The sequence below is a fragment of the Schistocerca gregaria genome, chromosome 6, assembly GCF_023897955.1.
Source record: "Schistocerca gregaria isolate iqSchGreg1 chromosome 6, iqSchGreg1.2, whole genome shotgun sequence".
NCBI lineage: Eukaryota > Metazoa > Arthropoda > Insecta > Orthoptera > Acrididae > Schistocerca > Schistocerca gregaria.
This window is the reverse complement of record NC_064925.1, coordinates 123,665,577-123,683,592: the sequence shown is the minus strand read 5'-3', so window position 1 is coordinate 123,683,592 and position 18,016 is coordinate 123,665,577. Positions and strand designations below refer to the sequence as shown.

At 41.1% G+C, this 18,016-nt stretch overlaps 1 protein-coding gene across 1 annotated transcript in view; it reads left to right on the top strand.

Moving 5' to 3' along the window:
• Positions 1–17,735, top strand: part of LOC126277875 (iron-sulfur cluster assembly scaffold protein IscU-like) — a 46,888-nt gene extending 29,153 nt beyond the window's left edge. Inside the window, exon 4 of the mRNA XM_049977402.1 lies at positions 17,184–17,735. Within this exon, the coding sequence (XP_049833359.1) occupies positions 17,184–17,269 (86 nt within the window). The 3' untranslated portion in view covers positions 17,270–17,735. The remainder of the gene's footprint in view (positions 1–17,183) is intronic.
• Positions 17,736–18,016: the final 281 nt, after the last annotated feature.

Sequence of the window (18,016 nt, the reverse complement as noted above, 5' to 3'; positions counted from 1 at the left end):
TAAGTATTACTATGAAATGTGCCATAATATAAAAGTTGTAGGCTTAGACAGTTAAAAAATCACCTTCCAACCTAACCTGACCTTGGGCTACACTACATATGTTTGTCACTACAGTCATAATTTGAAAAAAGCAATGCCATTGATGTCACTGCTCAAAAACAGTTTTATCGTGAGGTTCACGACATTCTCTTAGACTAATGAAATTGACTAATATGTTAATAACAAACTAAAGTAGCTTGAAGTGGAAATAACTGATTTCTGTAAGTTCTAGCATTACAGCTTGCTTACAGTACATGTAAAGACTAGTCTCCTTCTGTGGGAACATCAGTCTACAAATGGCAATGCTAATTCTTTAGTGGAAAGCATATTTGAAGCAGCCGGTATGGTAATACATGCACAAAAAATTGTAATTGTCTCAGTGTATCGAATTCCAGGATCTGATGAAATATTTATAGAAAAAAATTAACACACTAATTTTGCAGTTGTCCAAATATAAACAACATAAAATTATAATTGTAGGTGATATTAACATAGATATAAGGACAAAGAAGAAAAATGTTATCTATATGGTTAATTCTTTGAAGTCATTGAACTATTATTTCTTAATGAAAACCCCAGTAGACAGAATGGATGTCTTGATAACATAATTAGTAATGTGTATAAAGATACTCTTGAGTGTGACGTAATAGAATTAGGAATATCAGATCTTGCAGGTCTATGGCTTCGAATAGAAAATTCAAAACTCATCACTAAAGAAAGACAAATGACACACACACTTCTAAGAGAATCAAATGTAAACAACATGATTAATGAGGTACAGGAAATTGATTGGGCTCATAAAATTAATAATAATAATAATAAGTCAATTGATAAATGCTTTACTATTTTCCTCACAGAAATTAAGCACATTGTAGAAAAGACTTGGCCCCAAAAGACAACATCCTAGTAATACACATCCTAGTAATACACATAAGCAATGTCCTACTAACAAGTGGTACACTCCAAAACTTAACAAACTTAGGATACTACCACTAATTCTGAAGGATGAGTGTAGTGAAAGTGATAAAGACAAGGCAAATTACATAAATATGAGAAAACTTTACAAATCTGAAATAAAAGGTGCTAAGTGCAATGCAAACAATGAATACATTTTGAATTCCAAAAATAAATGTAAAGCAGCCTGGAATGTCATAAAACAGGAAATTAATAACATCAATAAAGAAAAACATCCCTATAGCCTGTGATACACACAGGGATTATTTTGTAAATAGTGCCACTACCACTCCACTCATAAATGCTACGATAGATGCGGAAACACTACTCATCCATACAAAACAGACTAGTGAGATATTTACTTGGACCTCTATCACCCTAAATGACATTTGCAAATAGATAAACAAACTGAGCATTTCCAAAACAGGAGACTATTATGGACTGAGTACTTTCATCATAAAGCGTATAGCAAAGGAAATCAAAATGTCTGTTCTCTCACTGTCAGAGTACTAGATGAAGGAATTTTTCCAGAATGTCTTAAGCTCCCAGTTACACTACCAGTGTACAAAAAAGGCGATAAAAACCTCTCAAACAACTATAGACCCATATCAGTAGTACCAATCATATCCAAAATAATAGAAAATTGCATGCATATGCAGCTATACAGCTATTTTGAAAGCAACAAACTATTAAATGAACAGCAATTTGGATTCAGGTCTTACCTATCAACTGTAAAAGCAATTGAAGCTTTGGTGAACACTGTATATGAAGCATATGAAAAGAGGCTGCATATATCTGGAATACTTATTGATTTAAGCAAAGTATTTTATTTAGTGTCTCATGACATAATCATTAAAAAGTTAGAATACTATGGCATTGAAGATATACCACTCACCTTATTCAAATCTTATTTAAGCAATAGGTTACAGCTAGTATATGCAAATAAACAGAGATCAGCAATACTCCCTAGAAAAAGAGGAATACACCAAGGCTTGGTTCTTGGGCCTTTCCTGTTCATTGTCTATATTAACGATTTCTCGAATTGTGTATCATTTAAGAATATACTGTACGCTGATGATAGAATGCTAATAACCTCAGGTGTCAATTTACAAACTGTGCTGGATAACAGAGAAATAATGCAAATGACTAGTCACTGGTGTCAGGCCAATCAACTGTGCATAAACAGTACAAAAACAGAAGAAATAATTTTTAATCTAAAAGCTACAAAAAGTAAAAATAAAGCAGTGAAACTACTTGGGTTGCACATAGACCAAAAACTTCTCCTGGGAAGAACACACCAATAACCTGTGCAGCAAACTAGCCCGTGTACTTTTTTTACTGTACAAATTGAGAAACAGTGTGAGCAAACAGCTGTTACTCCACTCATATTTTGATTTCTTCCATTCCCATCTGGAGTATGGAATTTTGCTCTGGGGTAATTCCTCAGGGGCTAAATGTATTTTCAGATGGTAAAAGAAGGCCATCAGATGTATACTAGGATTAGCACCCAGAGATTCCTGCAGAAACCACTTTAAATATCTCAGTGTAATGACAGTACCTAGCATGTACATATATAACTGTTTAATGTATGCTAAAGAAAATCTGGACAAATTCAGCACGAGATGTGATGTACACACACACACACACACACACACACACACACACACACACACCAGAAATAGTCGCTTGTTGGATTTTCCTTTTTCATGGCTAGCTGTTGTCCATAATAACTATAACATTTGGGCATAAAATTTTTTAATAAGTGACCATACTCAGCTTGTACAGCCCCATTTAATAAATTCAAGAGTGTATTGGTAAATTGGTTAAAATGCAGTGGATTCTATACAATTGAAGAATTCTTAGGAAATACTCATTATAATATAAGCTTTTAATAAGTGATAAAGAAATGTTTTCAATTCTTAAATAAGCTAAATAATTCTGTGTATGTAAGTGTTTATTGTGCATAACTGTAGTCCATTGTAAACGTTGACGAAGCCAATTGTATGAAAAATACTGAAAGGCAAATAAAAATATTCTATTCTATTCTATTCTATTCATAAGCTACTCTTGCCACCCTTGGTGATGCCAAATGGAAAGAATCATAGAAACTTGGTCTAGGCTGCTGAGATAGGGCGTATTGTACAAACATAAGAAAAACAATCTATAAATGTGCTGGTGGAGGGGTTGGAAAAACCATCAGTAGCTGACAGCATTTGAAGCACTTGCCACACTCTGGTTACTTAAGGCTTGCTTATGTATGTGTGTCGATACCTAAATTGACTTCTAATTCCCTAGCTTACTTTGGGATGAAAATGGCACTCAATAATTGTACCAAAGGCACTCCCAGTAAGTTAGATGGTCACCTGATGATCACTCCCAAATGACAAAGCGAGTACAGGTGGGTAGTATTCCAGAGCAAACTGAAGTACAGTGTGACAAAATGTCTACAGTCAGAGTATGATGTTAATTTGGGGAAAAAAAAGAAAGGAAAGGATGGTTGAAAATTTCCCCATCAGGGGGGCTCGAGACTGTTTTGTGAGTACATATGTGGTGAGCATGTGCCCCAAACTCAATCTCCATCTCTGACTATCTTTACTTCTTTTACTATAGAACCCAGCATGACAATTCTTCATGTTGACCTGGCTATTTCGGCAGATTGTCGTACTATGGCACAAACAGCAGCATGATAACAATTACTTAAAGTTCATACTTCTTCCACATAAATGTGAACAACAATTAAGAACATACACAAATATAGAAACAATCCAGATGCTGATACAAGCAGTTGCTGAGGGTGAGTGCTTACTTACGGAAAGTAGGGTTCCTGTAGAGGGCACGGTGGATGCTGTGCCATATGCACAGTTCAAATAGGCCACCACAGGCAGATTATGGTGGCGGTCCATGCAGATGCCGTTGATGGAATATTCAAAGTGTAGCATGTCAGTGGCCTGGTCTCAAAGTATTACATACAGGGTTATAGCACCCCCCCCCCCCCCCCCTCCTTCCCCAGGAAAGGGCACTCTATCGACGCGGGAGTCAGTGTGTCTGTTGAAACATCTATGGCCTCTGTGGCAGATGTCACAGGTGATGTTGGCAGAAGGAGATTCCAGGCCAGAATCAGTCAGTAGGGGCAGAAGTAGTGTAGTCATGGACACGCGCAGTGGCCTCTCTCCTGCAAAGAGCCACAAGAGATGACCGGTGACAAGAGTACAGGTAGCATCTCATTATCCTGTTCCTCGATGTAGTGGAACTGCTCTGATAGCAAAGACATTGGCCACTCGGTTGGGGCACAAGTGACGCCAGTGTTGAAGGGCCAGATGGTGTGGCCAAGCAGGCTGCAGAATCACTGGAGGCAGTGAAACATTGTGGGGAAGGCATGTGCACCACACAAAAGCAGTGACCTCGGCAGCTGAATCCCCAAGCCCAAACTGCAATGCCAGGAGCAAACCACAATGAGGGCTGCGATAATGGTGGGGCGGGATGAGCAGAGCATAGGAGTGTGTGTGGCTGGAGACCGTGGAGAATCTAGCTGGTCTCAGATTCCCCACCAACTTAAACCTGTAGGAGCATGTCAATGTGTCATTCATGGAGGAATGTGCGGCGCACTTCATTTGAACCTTGACCAGGCAGACCAGACGTTCTGCCTCGCCATTAGATTGTGGGTGAAAAGGAGCATCTGTCATAAGACGACTACTATGAAGGGTGCAAAAATGGTGGAAGGCCTGAGACACAAACACCGTTAACCATTACAAGTGTACAGGGCATTCCTTCAATAGAGAAAATGTTGGAGAGGGCCTGAATAATAACCGCAGCTGACATTGTCGTACAATGTTTATGCAGGAGCTGAAGCATATCCCACCATAGGGTGACTGAGATAGCAACCTAGGCAACAGCCCATCCGTAGCTAAGAGACCACCACCATTAAATACCAAAAGACAGTGCTGGAGGGCAAAATAGTTATGCAAAGGTTCAGAACTCCTGTCAGGAGGCCTGTCCTGCCAACTGTGCTGAACGAGGTGAACAACTTGCTGCGAAATGGGATCAACAGCAGCTATTTCCTGATACCTATGACCCTGTAATAGGGAACCCTTCCATTATACATTGCGCCTCAACATCTAAGTAAAAAAAATTCATCCCGGTTGAAAAATAGGCTTTGACCCTCCTTTGGAAGCCGGTACAGCACATTGGTCTTCGCATGTTGCAAAATAGGCTGAAAATGTATATCAGAGTTGTAGCGAGACAAACAAGCCCAACACAGGAGGTGATGTGCTGCTTTGTCTGGCAATGAAGCAGAAGGATTAAACAATGTAACCAAGGGTTTGTGGTCAGTAATGAGGTGGAACTTGGACCCATACAGAAACACGAAAAGTTTTTCAGAGTGTAGACAATAGCAAGCACTTCCTTTTCGGCTTGGAAGTAGTGCTGCTAAGCGGAATTGAGTGTTTTTGACGTGTATGCTATGGGATATTCAGAATCATCCTCATGTTGATGTGTGAAAATGGCCCAGAGTCTGTACTGAGAGGGGTCTGTAGCAAATACCAGGTCATGATGAGGGTTGAAAGTAGCCAAACAAGGAATAGAATGTAACTTAGATTTCAAAAGTGTGAACATGTGCTTGTAGTCTGGCATCCACTGGAACACAACTTTTTGTGGAGCAACTCGTGGAGATGCTGGGCCAATGCGATTGCACCTGGAATAAATTTGTCAGTAAACAGTTTTACCCAAAGTTTGGAGCCCTTGGGACATTTGTAGAGTAATGAAGAGCTGTGGCTGTAGTGACATGATGGCTTAAAGGCTTATCACCATCCTGAGAGATGGCATTTCTACCCTGCAACACGAAAGACCATGAACAAGGTGTAACAATAAAATTGAGAATATAATGTAAATGGATAGATAAAAAAATCTATTCACCAAGCAGTGGCTAAGAGCATAGCATTGTGTGTAACAAAGGTGGGAGGGGGACAGCGAAAAATAGAGAGGTGAGAAAATGACGTATGTAGAAAACTAAAATGCAGTGAAGAAAGGAGTAGTTATTGTGAAGAAATGCTAAGACAGAAGAAACTAACGTAAATTAAGGCCAGGTGGGTGACAAGAACCAAGGACATGTTGTTGCACTAATTTTTACATGTGGAGTTCTGAGAAACTGGTGTCCGGGGGAAGAATCCATATGGTGTGTGGGGTGAAATAGGCACAGAGGTCATGGCTGTCATGTTGTAGAGAATACTCTGCAACAGGATATTGTGTTTTGACAGTTACAGTGTTGGAATAGGTGATGGTTGGAGGTTGTATAGGGCAAATCTTGCAGCAGGGATGGTCGTAGGGGTAGGAGCTGTAGGGTAGAGAGATGGGTGCAGAAGCAGTATAGTGTCGAACAAGGATATTGTGGAGATTGGGAGGGTGACACAAAGCAATTCTAGATGTGGCGAGCAAAATCTGATAGAATGGATCTCATTTCAGGGCATGATATTAGGAAGTCATGGCCTTCTTGAAGTTGCTGATTAGTACGTCCCAGACCAGGATAATACTGAATGACCTGTGGCGTGCTCCGAAGTTCGTTGTTTTTTAAAGGGATCAGCTGCACCAGGATTGGAGGTGGTGGCCCAGGAAATCTGCTTTTGAATTAGGCTGTTGGAGTAATTACTTCCAATGAAGGCCAATGGTGGTGTGTTGCTGTAAAGAATCTACCTCCGAACAAATAAATTTGCTTCGAATGTCAAGGTTGTATGGGAGGGAATGTTAGACATGGAAAGGAAGTCAACTGTCAAAATATAAGTGCTGTTGTTTGTTAGTAGGTTTAATATGGACGGAAGAGATCAATATCAAGGAAAGTGGCTTGGGATTCAGACTAGGACCATGTCAAATTTAATTGGGAGAAGATATTTAGAGATTCCGGAATTTTAACTGGTCAGCCTCACCATGATTCCATGTGACAAACTTTGCATTATTGTATCTAAACCAAACCAGGGGCTGAAGCCTTATGGATCCCAGGAAAGCCCCCTCCAAGTAACCCATGAAAAGGCTGACATAGGAAGAAGCCATCCTGGTTCCCGTGGCCATACCTGTGATCTGTCTGTATGTCTGCCCCTTAAAGGTGGGTGAAGTAATTGTTGATAAGTATAAAGTTGATTTAGGTCAGCAAGAAGGATGTCATAGGTTTGGAATTAAGTGGGTGCTGACTGAGGAAATGTTCAGCAGCAGACCGACCATATACATGGGGGATGTTGGTATAGAGGGAGGTGGCATCAGTGGTGACAAGCAACGTGTGTGGTGGGAGGGGGGATTTCAGACAATCTGGAAAATGGTTGGTGTCTTTGATGTAGGAGGCGAGTTTTCATACTATGGGTTGCAGGTGTTGATCAACTAAGGCAGATATACATTTGGTGGGGGGTTTGAAGCCAGCAGCTGTGGTGTTTGTGGATCTTAGGAAGAAGGTAAAAGGTGGAGGTGTGTGGTTTGGGTGAGATAAGAAGTTCCGTGGATTGAGGTGTAAGTCCTTGTGAGAGGCCTTAAGTTTTCTGGAGGCACTGTAGGTCAGCTTGAATCACAGGGATGAGATCTTGAGGGCAGATGTTGTATGTAGAGGTGTCTCACAGCTGGCATAAACATTCACAAACATACTCCTGTCGGGCAAGTACTGGAGTAATCAGCTTGTAGAGAACATAGAGCCTGGAATTCTGGAGAGGACAGGTTAGGGTCATGTTGCTGAGACCTGAGGAAGGATTGTAAAGCAGTACTGGATGTGAGGAATTCTTGGAAGGTTTTTAAGGGATGATTCTGAGGTAGTGGTGGTGGACAGAGTTGGGATCATGGTCAGAACGGTTTAGACAGGATTTAATGTCAGATTTGCTGTTGGAAAGGTTTTGGGACTGGGTTGCAAAGTGATATTTGCAATTGACATTTGTTTAAAGGAAAGTATGTCCTGCACCAAAGCAGCATGGTTAAATGCTGGTTTAGGGCTGAAAGTGAGACCCTTGGATAAGACAAATAATTCAGGAGCGGAGAGTGCTTCAGATGAGAGGTTGAAAATACTGTACTGTTGTGACTGGTTCTTGTGATTGAGTTATCACTGGTTGGGAGACATTGGTGAAGTCTGTGGGATGTTAAGGAGGTTAGCCAACCTCAATTTGTGGGAGAAAAGTGGTGGTTAATGTTGAGGCTGTTTTGGGAGTTGCAGAGGGACAGGAAGGGAAACACCACTGTTGAGGTAGTTTAGGAGAAGATGGGATAGCTTTTTGAGGTGAAGTCTAGCATGTTGTTGCAGTCTAAAGTTGGCTTGGCAGATGATGCCATCCAAGGAAACATGAAGGCCAGGTAATTGCAACATTTTGGAAGAGAGAAGTCTGGAGGAGTGGAAACTGGCAGTTGAGGCATATAGGTCACAGGATAGTTCGGTAGGTACAAGAGATTTCTGTATTTGAAACTGTAAAAGAGGCTGGTGTAGAGTAGGATTACATTCAGAAACAGGGTTTCCAATGATAGGGCTTTGGAAGTAACACCAAAGGACAAGCAGGTTTCAAGAAACAGAATGTGAAACCTTAATCTTGATAGTGCAAAAGCTTGTTTTTGAAAAGAGTGGACATAATGTGTGATGAGATTCATCATGGCAAGAGATGACTTTTCCCTGTCCCCCTCTCCCACCTTCATTGCATATAATGCACTTGGCTTTTCATTCTCATTAACTCATGGACGATGTTTTAGCTGTAATCTCTATTTTGCATATTGCCCTGTGTTTCACTTTTAAGCTCTCAAGTTTACATCCAGTGCAGTCCCCAATAGTCTCCTTCCTTATCCCGTCCAGTAAGTCTCCCCCGACCCCAGGATCTGGGTGACTTTCCCGAACTGTATCCCTTTTCCTAAACCTCTCCAGTCCTTTACCTTAACTGCTCTTTCTTCCTCTTTCAATACTTCTCCCAGGAGGAGGAGCCACTTGCTCCGAAATCTTGTAACAGTTAAACCTTTTTGAGTGTGTAGTTTTTATCTATCCATTTACATGAACAAGGTGTGTAAGTTCTGTAAATGCTCTTCTGTGGAGGCACCCATCATAATTATATCATGAGATATTTGATGCAACCCAGAACAGACATTGTCAGTTGTTCCAAAGAATTCTGAAAAATTGTTGGGGCACTAGCCACACTGAACGGGAGGTGCTGACATTGGTACAACCCAAAGGGTGTGTGAATCACAAGGAGCCATTCTTGTAATCATCCAGTAGAGCCTGTAAATAGGATCCAGATGAATCAGTTTTGGAGAAAAACTAGCCCCTTGCCAGTTAGCCAATTACTCATCCGAAAAGTGCAAAGTGTAAAGTGTGAATGATAGTTTGTGTGTTAAATGAAACTTTAATGTTGCGACAGAGGCGAAGCTGACCAATAGGTCTTTTAAGTCATGGTGGGGGGGGCTAGACCACTCACTTGATGTAATAGGCTGTATGACTCCCAATGATGTCATCTTGTCCCATGCTGAGTTCACTTGAGCCACTGGAGTGGGGTGTGCATGGGAAAAAAAACGCAGCCATGCTATTGGTTTCATGGTAATGTGGGCTGCAAAATTAGTGGCACAACACAACCTATCTGAGAAGAGACGTGAACTCTGAAGACAGATAATCTAACTGCCAATAAGGGACCAAGTCTGAAATGAGGTGCACCTTATCTGAAATGGAAAATCCAAAAGCATTGAAAGAAACAGACCAAACAATTCATGGATGTGAGCGCCATTCACTACCAAAAAAGTCAAGGAACAAATCAGAGTTATACATTGTGGGAGCTAAGTTGCCACAGAATTGGATATGCTGGTTGTTGTAACTCACCAACTGTCGACTAACTGCAGACAACACCAGAGATCCCAAATCCACATAAGTTTGTGAGTTTAGTAAAGTCATGTCTGCACCCTTCTATGAGCACTTTGTCCATCATTCACATATCAGTAACAGTTCATTATGATTCGTAAGTATTGGAGATGCACAATTAACGTCCATATCTGCAGGTGGGATCTGGGAATGATACACAGTTGTAGCAAACTGCCCAGTGCTCTGGGATGCACGGCCCTCTCATGTTGGACGAAATAATAGGGGCAAGATGGAAGCGTGGAGTGCTGTCATTACTGTGGTTGCTTGGCACGTCACTGTCCAGTGCAACATTGAGGCTGTGTTTATATGGCTGCCACACCATTCTCCTCCCTCCCATCCCCCAAGAATGGAACTGATCAGTGCCCAAGGACCAGGAAAAGGAACCACTGCAGTGATGTTGCATGAAGCCTCAGCTGTTCACCAGCAGCACAATATGCCTCAAAAGATTGAACAAGAGCAAACATGGATTCTTGTACTGTAGTGCATGTTGATGCACCTCATTGTCAGAAGCCAACTGAATGATTGCATTATGGACCATAGAATCAGCATAGGAGTAATTCCGAGCATTGGTAAAAACTGTTGTTTGCAACTGAGGACTTGGAGTTCGGCCACCCAAGCTGCGGAGGACTGGTAGAGCTGTTTATGATACTGATCATACTCTTTACGCACTGCAATGACATACGTATGTTTGACAACAACTTAACATATTTTGTTGAACAAAGGAGATGTGGATTCCTGGATTTGGAAACCTAACACGAAAACTGATAAATCTGAGGAGAAATCCAAGAAAGGATCAAAGCCTTACACATGTTTGTGTCAGTGACACTAAAAGTGACAAAGTGTTGCCAAAGCTGCTTCTCATAAGCCTGCTAATCATTGTAAGGGGGAAATGGCAGCAGATACTTTGACAGTGTGGGAGTCTGTAAAGCCCATACAGCTGACAAGTTAATGATAGGCACTGTAAGAGTACTGCCTCCATGGACACAAGAACTGAAGGAACAACCAAATAGAAGAAGTGAGCACTACACTCATCTCCAATTTTAATACTGTGAGACACAAACAACAGCATTGCCACGATGAGCCAAATTATTATTATTATTATTATTATTATTATTATTATTATTATTATTATTTTCTTTCACGTACAAGCTAACAACAATTGAGAACATACACACAGATATAGAAACAATCCAGATATGTTACAAGCAGTTGCTGACAATTAGTATGAACACAACAAGAGGGAGGGAGAGTGCCTGCTGCCCTTCTCTTATAAAGAGCACTTTTATTTACATCTTTCTGCATTACTTTTCATCAAACATTTTGGCTAAAGTAATTTTTTGTCCCCTATATGGTTTGACTTCCATTTTTCTATTTTTTTTCTTTAGTGCACACTGGCTGTGGAAGACTTTTAGTGCTGACTTACCTACCTTGTAGAAGATCCTCTGTGCCCAATAACTAAGTAGATACACAAATATGCTTAAAAGCCAGTGCAGTAGCCAGTCTGTCATGGGGGGGACATCATCTGCCCTCTCGACAGAGTCCATTGAAAACATAGGGGTGGCACTTCTGATGCCAGAGCTATTAACTCCTCATCTGTGCCAAGGAGTAAGTGTTAAGTCTTTCTGGTTTACCAGGGTTCCAGGCAATGACCATCATGCCAGATGACCTTTGCTGTGGCCAAATGTTGCCAGTGAGGAGAGCCCTTGATTAGAGTAAGTGGCATCAGGATGGATATTCCACAGAGGAAAAGAATCAGATTAACTCAAAACGATAGCCATAACGACTCTGCTGTCTCGGTAGAGAAAAATCCTGTAATCCAGAAACTTACAACTGTGTTGTGTTCCCATCTTGAGCAACACCAAGTGATGAACAACCTAGCAGGATGAAGAGTTCATTTCATCCACCAAATCAGAAAGGTCTGAAAGGTGATGGGATAGATACAGCCACTTTTTCCATGGTCCACCTTTGAGACTTTTTGGTGCCTGTGCTTTGATAACCTGTGTTCCTGCTGCATCATTTATCTTAGCTGTGAACATTGTGGAGGGCTTTGCACGAGAATTGACCTTGCAAACCACCTCCAATGTTTAATTGTTCAGGCCAACAGTGCCCGTGTTAATCATTCTGCTCCATGCTCAGAAAAGAAAAAGATCCAAGAATACAAAATTATAGAAACCAGTGGTTGACCTCTGTGGTGTTGGGGCGGTGTTGTCAGAAGTCGGGAAGCAGGTAGTTCACCACCACGGGCGGACTAATGGTGAAGCACTGAGTAGAGGTCTAGTTGTTGTCTGTTGTTCTGTCATGAAAATAGCAATGTCAGAATATTCAGTTATTGCTCAGCAACCTACAACATGATCGGAGAAGCTAATGCTCCCAAAGTGTAAGCTGTGTATGGTTGGCAAGATTCTGCAGTCAGAGACCAGCTTTTCTCTGGTCACCAGCTTAACTGGCCACATGAACTGGTGATAAGTGACTCTAAAGATGTTGCCTGCAGCAGTGGAGCAGATAGTAGTCCGTGATGGCAGGCTAAAGGCAGCCATGTGACTCGAGGCAGGGCGTGCCGGATACATACAATTGTACTGTAGACTTAGCATAGACTTAGCATGGAGAAGGCTGCTCTGTCCATGCAAGAGAAGACAGACAGAATGGAATTTGACAGCACTCCGGTGGTAATGGCTGAACGGCTGCATGGCACCAGGTTCGAACTGTAGACCACAAGGATAGGAGGCTGCCAGTGACTGAAGTAGGCCCACGGGTGGCCCACTAGCTAGAGGACACTGATTGGCAACATCAGATAGTTGACTCCATGCAGACTCGTGCATTGGCATAGAAACTGGTGGCTGTTGGACTGCTTACTTCTGTGTAGATATAGGTCCATGTTTCACTTCGATACAAAGCTAGGTTCTGGAAAGTGCTTTTAGTGTCCCACTTCCTAAAATTCCTTCAGCCTCACCAGATATAATTTGACTACTTTCCTTTACCCTTGTTTTGCTATTGTTAATGTTCATCTTACACTGAAGCATCAAAGAAACTAGTATAGGCATGCATATTCAAATACAGAGATTAGTAAACAGGCAGAATATGATGCTGCGGTTGGCAACACCTATATAAGACAAGTATCTGGTGCAGTTGTTAGATAGGCTGCTACTAAAACAGCAGGTTATCAAGATTTAATGAGTTTGAACATGATGTTTTAGTCAGTGCACGAGTGATGGGACACATTATCTCCGAGGTGCTGATGAAGTGGGGATTTTCCCGTACGACCGTTTCTCAAGTGGTCCGTGAATATCAGGGATCTGATAAAACATTAAATAACAGACATCACCGTGGCTTGTAAAAGATCCTGCAATAACTGAACCAATGGTGACTGAAGAGAATTGTTCAATGTGACAGAAGTTCAACCCTTCTGCAAATTGTTGCAGATTTCAGTGCTGACTTTGTGTGCGAACCATTCAATGAAACATCATCAATATGGGCTTTCAGAGCCGAAGGCCCAATTGTGCACACTTGATGACTGCATGATACAAAGCTGTACACCTCGCCTGAGCCTGTCAACATGGGACTGTAGATAACTGGAAACGGATTGCCTGGTCAGACGAGTCTCTCTTCAAATTGTATCGAGCGGATGGATGTGTACGGGTACACACACACACACACACACACACACACACACACACACACACACACACACACACTCGTGAATCCGTGGACCCTGCATTTCAGCAGGGGACTGATCAAGATGATGGAGGCTCTTTAATGGTGTGGGTCGTTGAAAGTGATATGGGACCCCTGGTATGTCTAGATACGACTCTTGACAGGTGGCACTTACTTAAGCATCCTGGCTGATCATCTGCATCCATTCATGTCCGTTGTGCATTCCAACAAACTTGGGAAATTCCAACAGGACACAGCTGGAGTAATGATTATGCTTCATGTTTGCTATTTCTCTTAATACATATCCGGCCGCAGTGGCCGTGCGGTTCTAGGCACAGCAGTCCGGAACCGCGGGACTGCTACGGTCGCAGGTTCGAATCCTGCTTTGGGCATGGACGTGTGTGATGTCCTTAGGTTAGTTAGGTTTAAGTAGTTCTAAGTTCTAGGGGACTGATGACCTAAGATGTTAAGTCCCATAGTGCTCAGAGCCATTTGAACCATCTCTTAATACATATCAATAAAATGAATAACACGCTAGACCATTTGGGACCACTCTATCCAATTGGCCATAATATAAAGCAAAGATGCTGTAACTTACCAAATGAAAGTGTTGGTACGGTGATAGAGACACTAAAAAACACACACAAATTTCAAGCTTTCGCAACCCGAGGTTGCTTCATTAGGAAAGAGGGAAGGGGAGGGAAAGATGAAAGGATGTGGGTTTTAAGGGAGAGGGTAAGGCGTCATTCCAATCCCGGGAGCGGAAAGACTTTCCTTAGGGGGAAGAAAGGATAGGTATATAGTCGCGCGCGCACACGCATACAGACACAAGCAGACATAATGTCCGCTTGTGTCTGCTCACGTGTGGATGGACATGTGCGTGCGTGTGTGCGAGCGTACACTTGTCCCTTTTTCCCCCCAAGCCAAGTCCTTCCACTCCCGGGACTGGAGGGAGGGGGGGGGGTGGAAAGGGGGGGGGGCGTTCCAGTCCCGGGAGTGGACGGACTTGCCTTGGGGGGAAAAACGGACAGGTGCACGCTCGCACACACGCACATGTCCATCCGCACGTGCGTAGACACAAGCGGACATTATATCTGCTTTTTTTGTGTGTGTGTGTGTGTGTGTGTGTGTGTGTGTGTGTGTGTGTGTGTGTGTGTGTGTACCTATCCTTTCTTCCCCCTAAGGTAAGTCTTTCCGCTCCCGGGATTGGAATGACTCCTTACCCTCTCCCTTAAAACCCACATCCTTCCCTCTTTCCCTCTCCTTCCCTCTTTCCTGATGAAGAAACCTTGGGTTGTGAAAGCTTGAAATATGTGTGTGTGTGTTTTTATTGTGTCTATCTACCAGCACTTTCCTGTTTGGTAAGTCACAGCATCTTTGTTTATATATATATAATTTCCCAACAAACGGACACTTTCGATCGACACCGGGTGTCATGTAAAAGATATGACGAGCAAGGTAGGATGAGCAAGATTTGTGTGGGCTTACTCCAGCCACGTGCTGCAAAAAGGAAATTGCAAATATTGACTGAAACAACAGAGAAAATGTGCATGACAACCCACAGGAGAGACACAAGGTATATGTATGATATTGATTTCAATAGGGAGTGAGCATGGAGAGGAAACACTTCTCACTGCCGAAATACACTGCACTGAGAGGCATCAAGCTTCACAGTGGCACACAACTGCAGTTTTACTTTTAGATTTAAGAACCTTCATCACTATTATTGGGTGTATAGCCTCTCCTTTTAATCTAACTTGTGAAAGTGAAACATGATAATTATTAATCATGATAAGTTTAATAATATTAGCAACCCTACAACTTCTATGTATTGTATTTCACTGACTGTAGCTGGATAAAATAACTAATCTCATAATCAAGAGCGACCGAGGTGGCGCAGTGGTTAGCACACTGGACTCACATTTGGGAGGATGACGGTTCAATCCCGCCTCTGGCCATCCTGATTTAGGTTTTCTGTGATTTCCCTAAATCGTTTCAGGCAAGTGCCGGGATGGTTCCTTTGACGGGGCATGGCCGATTTCCTCTCCAATCCTTCCCTAACCATAGCTTGCGCTCCGTCTCTAATGACCTCGTTGTCGACGGGACGTTAAACACTAACCACCACCATTGCCACCACCATAATCAAGACCATTTAAATAATTAGCATTGTATTTGAGAAACTTTCTCTATTTCATGTCCAGAAAGCATGAGCAGCACTGGGAAGAGACATCAAACCAATAAAAAGGCTGTATAATGGAACCCTGTAATTAAGGCAGCTCTCTATCAGCAAGCAAAACACTTTCCATTGTAGTGTGTCAGCAGATGTCGCAAATTGTAAAAAGAATTGTTGGAAGAGGGGGTTGTGGTGGTCTGAAGTATAATGAAAAGTGTGAACGTCAAGATGCAGGGGGAGAGGAAAAGAAGTTGCATGCATAGTAACTTTTTATCCACTTATATTACTGAAATATGCCAAGGCAGGCTTCCTTAATCTTAATGTGATCATATCTACCGATCCCATGTCCTGCTACAAATATAAATATTATAACTGCAGTATGCCTGCATGTAAAGGCCAGGCAACAATGTTTCTCATGAACCCTGGATTCCATGCACTTTTAAAATGGTGCTTTGTGGACTACTTGGAGCCACAATTGTTCTGTTCCTTTGACAAAGCTGAATAAAATATTACAAAGCATTAAAACTGCCTAAATGTGACATTTTTCACACCATTAATGAAATAGCCTGTTATGACAATGTTTTCTCTTGAATCCTGACAAAAAGGCAGAGGGAATACCTTTGTTTGCAAGGTTGCCCTGGTTCAAAGCAATAAGTAAACCACTAAAAAAAGTAAGAGAGTTGCCCAAAGAAAGCCACTGACATCATCAGCCATAATAAAATGTTTAAAACCAGAATAAGAAAAGTTTAGCCGTAAAACCATATGGCTACCGCACTTCTGTGTTAGTGTGATGCACACATGCAGGTGAAGTTGCATGTGAGGAAACTGGAAATGAAAATGGTAAGTATCATACGGTTTTGTACACTCCCAGGAAGGAGAACCTTTTAGTTTAACAGAATCAATAACCAATTCAAAATTTTTCCATACATTAAACCAGTTTCCGTTACCGCATCCTGAAGTATTTGTCGCATGAGCTCAAAATCTAGTCTTATTTGATATAGCATATTAATTCTTAAAGGTATTTAATAGACAGTGCTTTAAAAGATGCCAAAAACTTCTGAAATATATGAAGTTCCAAAACTTTTGAATTTTAAACAATAATACTGGTGTTCGCTCTGCTTAATAATAAAATTAGCAGTACAGTGAACTAAACATGTGTTCAAATGAGTATTTGTCTTGTTCAATGATACCACCCTGTTTAACCAATAGGAACTGGGGTACCAACAGTCTTTTTCTTCTGAAAATGGAACTTACACATTCAAGTCGCATGTGCATTCCTGACGTCAGTATTTTAATGCTGATCAGATATATTTTAATCCTTGCTTCATTTAATTTTATTGTTGTAAAGCTGAACTTTCCATTGACGCTGTATGTGTCACTGTTGAGGTAATTTGTGTGTAATCTTGAAGTGTTAATGAAATTGGAAATGTGTTTTTTTTTCTGTGCCCCATGTATGGATTAATTCCATATTGGCAGCAAAGGAAGTATAATAGTTAAATTTTCTTTCTTTGGCTTTTTCAGTGTTGGCAGAGGATGCTATAAAGGCAGCTCTATCAGATTACAAGATTAAACAGGAATCACTTTCCAAAAACAAAGGAAAAGAATGAGGACATATGATTTAAAAAAATAATTCAGAACATGATTTTAAGATTAATTCAAGGTTCGTATTTGATGAAGCATCGAATAAAAAATAAAATACAAAAATTTATGAAAATACAATCCATTTATGAAGAAGCCATGAAATTAGTAAGCAGCTATATTGGGCATATAACAGCTGCAGTGGATTCACATCTGTGATATTTAATTTTAAAATTTCATGTAAATATATTGTGACTAGATTAATATTCATTAATATAAAGCTTAATGCACTTGATATAGGTGCCTGTTTCATGAATGCGATGACACATTCTCCTTTAAAGAGGAAGTAGGGGCTTTTCTCGTTAAATTGAAATTTTAAGTTATTGTAAACGTTGCCTTTGTCATTTGCTTCTCTTACTGAAATTTTCTTAGGAAACACAATTATAAAGAAATATATTTGTATGACAGTATGTAGAATAAATGCTTTACACATAATTAAGGAGTTTCATTTTTATGTCTTTTCTGATTACCTGTGAGACATGTAAATACTTCATTATATAATTCTTTCTACAGCAGTAGCCTTTATTCTCAACAAATTGGGGTTTAGTAAATGGAAGGGATAGTATTAATGAAAGCAAGTAAATTAAACATACTTTCCTTTTATTGAGTATTCATGAAAGTGGAAAAATATGTTAGGGTTGTGGTAACAACATTCAATACCACACTTAATAGGGGTTGCAGTTATCAGCCGCGGTCCATACTAGTATCGCTGGACC